At 31.8% G+C, this 6,545-nt stretch overlaps 1 protein-coding gene across 1 annotated transcript; it reads left to right on the top strand.

The window, feature by feature from the left end:
* Positions 1-3,140: 3,140 nt before the first annotated feature.
* LOC139483980 (uncharacterized) lies at positions 3,141-5,906 on the top strand. Its single transcript, XM_071267699.1, has 3 exons — positions 3,141-3,153; positions 4,517-4,588; positions 5,446-5,906. The coding sequence occupies exons 1-3, from the start codon at positions 3,141-3,143 to the stop codon at positions 5,904-5,906; spliced, it is 546 nt and encodes a 181-aa protein (XP_071123800.1).
* Positions 5,907-6,545: the final 639 nt, after the last annotated feature.

Genomic DNA, 6,545 nt, shown 5'->3' on the forward strand with positions numbered 1-6,545 from the left:
ATTCATAACACGAAAGAAAACAACAACGTATTGATTGCGATATGATATGAAAGAACATAAGAAGAAGAGTTATGATTGCAAATGAGACAAATTATCTTCTTTCTATGCCCCTTGTACTATGGAAAATTAAAACAAAAAACAAACTCGTATGTAAAGAACCATTCTTCAGATTTTCAAGCAATTTAAGTCTGTTGGATATTTAGTTACAATATGCTTGATATCATAATATATGTCAAGCTCTTCTCATTTGAAAGAAAACGACAAGTATTGCTCTCTTTGCATGGCTTTGTGATCTTTAAATTATTGTTTTTGTGACCACGCACCATTCTCATGTAAGGATATTTCGTCCCTAAATATAAACGAGAATGGAAATGGGGAATGTGTCAAAGAGACAACAACCCGACCACAGAGAAGACAACAGCAGAAGATCACCAACAGGTCTTCAATGCAGCGAGAAATTCCCGCACCCGGAGGCGTCCTTCAGCTGGCCCCTAAACAAATATATATACTAGTTCAGTGATAATGAACGCCATACTAAACTCCAAATTGTACACAAGAAACTAAAATTAAAAATGATACAAGACTAAAGAATTCTTCCTACTCGTTGTCGTGGGTGATAAGAACTATTTTTATAACAGATTTGCCAAACGTCATGTGATAAAAAGCCTTTTTTTTTGGTCAAATATTGCAATGTAAATAAGAGGCAAAAGTAGTTTACTTACGTTCAAATTACATCAACAAATACAAAGCTGTTATATAACATGAACATGCAAAGCTAGGAAAATAATTTGAGGAAGTAGCATTAACTTAAGAAGGGGCGAATAAATATTTCATACCCGCTATGCAAAAATATTTACTCAGTCAACATGTCGCAATGTGGAATATGACATACTTTGTTAATATACAAATGATTATTCTGGCTTCTGATAATCCTAGCTCTTAAGGTTGCAGTCTTGTAATTGGCTGCTCCATAGGCTTACATGCAAAATAGCTGATCTTTGAAAATAAGAAAATAAAAAATGCTACATAGAAAAAAAAAACAATGTTCATATCATGTACATGTATGTACTAATGTGAAATTGTATTTTGATGGAAAAAAATCTATATATATGTTTCAATTCAGCATAAGCCTATAATCAAACAGAAAAAATTGAGTCCAGAAAAAATTCGGAAAAAATGCTTTAACATGCACCGGAAACTGAAGCTGCAATAAAAGACTGGTACCTTAACGTTTCTAAAATGTACGTATGATTTGTTCATCCTGAGCATTCAAGTGTGTTCCTGTATGCTTAGGACCCAAGAAATCTATCATTTTTTTTAATTCATTAATATAAAACGGCGTGCTCGTAATTTAAAAAAAAACAGAAACACAGAAAAAGATCTTTCATCGTGTTTTACATTGACCTCTGAAGTACATGTAGGCAATAGATATATTTAATAGCTAGCACTCAAATTGCTGATACATTGCTTGTTGACACGGGTTTGATACTTACAATTAATTAATTTCGACATTGCCATTTTAATTAACTTAATCAAGTAAGAATGAGCTACACAAAATATCTCCATCAAATTAAAGATAATATATTACTTATATTCCAAATATATATCCCATATTACGCGCGGATGGTCCATGAGTTGAGTTGGCATATTTTGCAGCCTTAGATTTGCATGCATTTTACGTTGTATTTTTTTTCTTAATTGGACAATATTTTAAACCTTTGTGCAGATATGTTAATAGGATCGTGAATTATGTTACAAACCCAGTTGTTTTTAACTATTTGATTATGAGAGAAAATCTTTTAATTGTTTTCTCAAGAACAAAGTTACTACAATTACTACCATAAGTTATAACTTAAATCACGTTATCAGAACAGAAATAAATATATTAAATGAATGATCCTGTTTGAAACTATCTTCGAATAGAATTAACTGTTTCAAAAATACGCTGATAATCTTAAGGTATTTCACAAGATAACCCGAAAGGTTAACTTATGTCTGTTCAATTGATAAGGACCCAGTACACTGAAACTATGCAGATATGATCAAACGCTATTTATTGTACGTTATTTATTGTTGTGATTTGATTTCGTTGTGTACTAGCAGCAATAGTAAGAGATTGTTAATTAATGATCCAGATGTGATAAATAATCGTCTCATCCGATTGGAAGGCATCGTTTCTATGCTGAATGCTTCGTTACAACTGGTGACTTCCGAGAACCAAAGACAGGAGCAGGAAATTCAACGACAAAGTTAGGAGATTCAGCAGCAAAGGTTGACAATACAGAAACAGAATAAAACAGTTGAACAATTATCTTCAAACACACAACGTACGTATATTTTACGGTTTCTCCAAGAGTTATAACTCCCGCATGAAAGGGATATAAATACAATTTTGTTGATTTAACAATTATTGTGTTAGGTCATATAATCATTTGCTAAACAGATGAATAAAATGTGACCAGTTGCACGATTGGGAGGGCATTTAATTTTTTATTTGTCCTTTTTTTTTTTTTTTTTTAAAGTTGTGGGATCTATTTGAAGTACCAGAATCTATGACAAACAAGACGATTTAAATTTTGATATATCAATTTCCCCACCTTAGTGACAATATACCAACTTCACCTGCCAAATGGATATACTTTCCTTACTCATTTTTTATTCAAAGGCTCGCATCTGCAACTCAGACTTTTCACCAGTGTTCAAGCAGGAAGTTTATGAACCATCAAATAACGTCTCCTCCTTTTTCTAAAAAAATTATCGGAAGACACTGAAAACGTGTTGATCATGTTGGTAAATATTACGTATCAAATTCACAAATAATACACAATCCCATCATTGTGTTGTTGTGCTTTGGTCACTTTTTGTATTCTTTACTTTGTTTTTGTTAATCTGACTTGTCTTTATGCCGTTTTGTTTTTATTTGATGATATATGTGTTTGCTATTTTCATTTAATAGTGATTATGATTATAACAAAATGTTGACTGCTGTACCCCAATTATTGACATTTTTACCTATTGTGTATGTTTGTATTGTTCACACATTTTTGTAAATATAATGGAATTTTAGCGCCAGTCAAACAAGTGAGAGGATAAGATAGGTATAAAACCAGATTTCATCCAATATTTTTGTACATACAAAAATGTCTGTAGCAAGTCAGAAATATGACATTTGTTATGCATTCGTTTGATGTGTTTTGAGCTTTTGATTTTGCAATTTGATAAATAAACTCATCATAAATACCAAGACTAAATTAAGTATATACGCCAGATGCGCGTTTCGTCTACAAAAGACTCATCAGTGACGCTCGAATCCAAAAAAGTTAAAAAGGCCAAATAAAGTACGAAGTTGAAGAGCATTGAGGACCAAAATTCCTAAAAGTTTTGCCAAATACAGCTAAGGTAATATATGCCTGAGGTAGAAAAGGGACTTTGACTGTGAGTTTACTTCAGATATTTTTGTTATTTTACTTTTTTTTAAACCAACGTTTCCTTTATATTGAGATAAGTAGATAACATTTCTATCATAATAAAATTTTGTCTTTGGCAATTACTTAATTTCATATCACATGTAAAATAAACAAATTTGGTAAAACGCATCGATTTATCATTATATAATTAAACATTTATTGTAGGATCACTTCCATTCGCAATAATAGTATCATCTTTTCATCAAGCTAGAAGAGAGAAATGTTTTGTTTTGTTTCCATTCTTTATTTCCAATGTATTCGACCACTTTTTCCAATTCTAAAAGGAACTTGTGTATTCCCTTGTACATAGTTTTTTTCAATATTCATGACTTCGTGTGCTTATTTCATATCCATTCACTTAACAAAAAATTATATCAAGATAGAAAAAAATTGCGATCATTTTCTGCAAGTAACAAGTCTTAGATGTGTTTATTGCAAAACGTTCCCGGGAATTTAAGGAATGATGCGACAGGTGTGTGCTATTCGACTTTAATATTGTAATTTTAACTTACCATTTTGCTCCACTTTGACTATCAGTGTCCAGCAGTTCGATTGAAATGAAACAATATTATCAGCCTTCAAGCAGAACATCTTCATGGACGATCAAAGCTTTTTGGGTAAAAATCGAATATTTTAAAACTGCATTTTCCATAAATTGTTTTAAACTTCTTATGCAGATGACGACTTCATTAGACTTTTTCAAACAGGATGTAATCTATTGTCATCAATCAAAATCATATTTATAGGTTTTTTTTAAAGTGAAATAACAAAAATACCGAACTCAAAGGAAAATTCTGTCGACTTTTGTTTAGATGATTCGTTTTAAAAATAATCCTCATAAATCGAAAAAGTAGATACATCTTGGTAACAGACAGAAAAAAAAAATGAAAAACTTCATAATACATGGTAGTGATATCGGGTCCGTCCATTGGTTAAGCATTTCGCTAAAGGTAAACTTTAATAATAAGCAAGGAAACAACACTTGTGTGTTTCTAAACAGTATTACATGTACATTTCATCATACTAGGACTATTAATTGTGTTTTATAGATTCTGGTGCAACATATATCAGATGGGCGCGGACACAATGTCCTGGTAATGACACAGAGTTGGTTTATTCTGGTACGCTAAATATATAAGGATATGTTAATTAAAAAAAAAAATTAAAAAAAAACCAACAAAAATATGTGTACAAGTTATTTATTGATATGCCAAGAGCACATAACAATATTGGTACTAAAGATGTTTCAGATGATAGATTGTTTACTTATTGACTGGTTATTGATGTTTTACTCAATATTCATCACTCTAAGATATTTTCAGATAACCAGTCGCAGATAACAGTCGCCGGTGAGAATCACCGATCTTTAGCTCGAACTTTCCCAATCAACTCAGATCGGGATCGAATGCATCTGCCATAAGCGGGATTTTAATTTAAAATATAAGTATTTAAAAGCTACTGATGAAGTTTGTCAACTGTCTACCACTGACCAAAGCCATAAATATTAATACCTATAGATCACTTGTGGCCTTCAATAACTGGCAAAACCCATACCGCATATTCAGCTATAAATACCCCGAAATGAAAATTGACGTCTAGCTAACATAAGTTTATATATACAGCGTAATTGTGCAAGATACTGCGATCTGCACTTCAACTGGTTTGTATTAAATCTTAAGTATGGTATCATTCAGTTCACTAGGTCAGTTTCTGACCTTGGGTGTTTTATTATCCTCTCAGTATCTTTTCTCTGATAATCTACACGTAGTTATGAATTTTGCGTGCGAGTTCTTTCAGAATATTATACAATTATTTGAAATTTTCATTTAAGCATCGGAAAAACACATACGAACACTTTTCCACATGCACTATGCTTTGAAAAGATAATTGTCATGTAAGTGTCAAATTTATGGAACTAGATATACATGGTTATTGTTATTTGTCGTTAATTGGAGCATCATTTTTTTTAATTGTACAGGTTGGGCTGGTGGTGGTTATTATAATGAACTTGGTTCTGCAGCAGAATATGTGTGTTTACCTCCAGACCCGGATTTCGTGAAAACAAGTGGTGGTGATTATGGTCGTATGTATGGTGCAGAATTTGATTCCAACTTCTTTGCTAGTGATGCTAATAACGAAGATGTCCCGTGTGCCTTGTGTAGACCAAAATATTCGTCATCTTCAATCATGATTCCTGGGAAAAACATATGCTATTCCGGGTGGAAACTAGAATATCATGGATACCTTGCATCTGGTCATCATACATATAAGTCAGCAAACTCGTTTGTGTGTGTTGATATTACCCCAGAGTATATAATAGGGGGGTTAGATGGGCATAACGGAAAATTATTTTACGAAGTTCTGGCTAAATGTGGATCCCTCAAATGCCCTCCATACAAGCCAGATCATCCCCTCACTTGCGTTGTTTGTACAAAATAAAGGCAGTGTTGCAAAATTGATCTTACGGTTTTGTTTTATTTTTATGGTGTTTATTGATACAAAATTTAACTTTTGTTTCGACAATTATAGTAGTATTAATAATTTAGTATTATTGGTATAATTATCATAGTGAACATTACATTCTCAATTTTCTTCAAAATAATTAAAACCTGCTAACTTACTTTTAAATGATTAGTTTACACGGTCACATGCAAACTACCGTTACTTTAAATGAAGGATAAAATAAATAGTAACGATAACACCAAACATTCCAGCCGTTTATACAATTTTTTTCAGAAAAAAACCACTGCTATATACTCAAAATAAAAATAAAAAAACAGATAAGATGAACACATATTGTATTTCAGTTAATTTAGGGGTATACCGCCATCTGGAATTGTACAATCACAGAAAATAATCGGTATAGTTCTTTGCCCAAATCTGTAAAGTTGGAGACAGAATTTCAATTATTGGTCGCACTGTTTATTTACATGTATATAAGGAAAACTTAGTTATTCATTTCATTATCGAAACTGTTTAAACAAATACTAACTATTTGTGCTTTTAGAATTAATTTATCAAATAAGCTATTTTATTAGGGGAGATAATTCTTTTAGTACAACATTTAAACTGGAAAAA

The sequence above is a fragment of the Mytilus edulis genome, chromosome 8 (assembly GCF_963676685.1).
Source record: "Mytilus edulis chromosome 8, xbMytEdul2.2, whole genome shotgun sequence".
NCBI classification, from domain to species: Eukaryota; Metazoa; Mollusca; class Bivalvia; order Mytilida; family Mytilidae; genus Mytilus; species Mytilus edulis.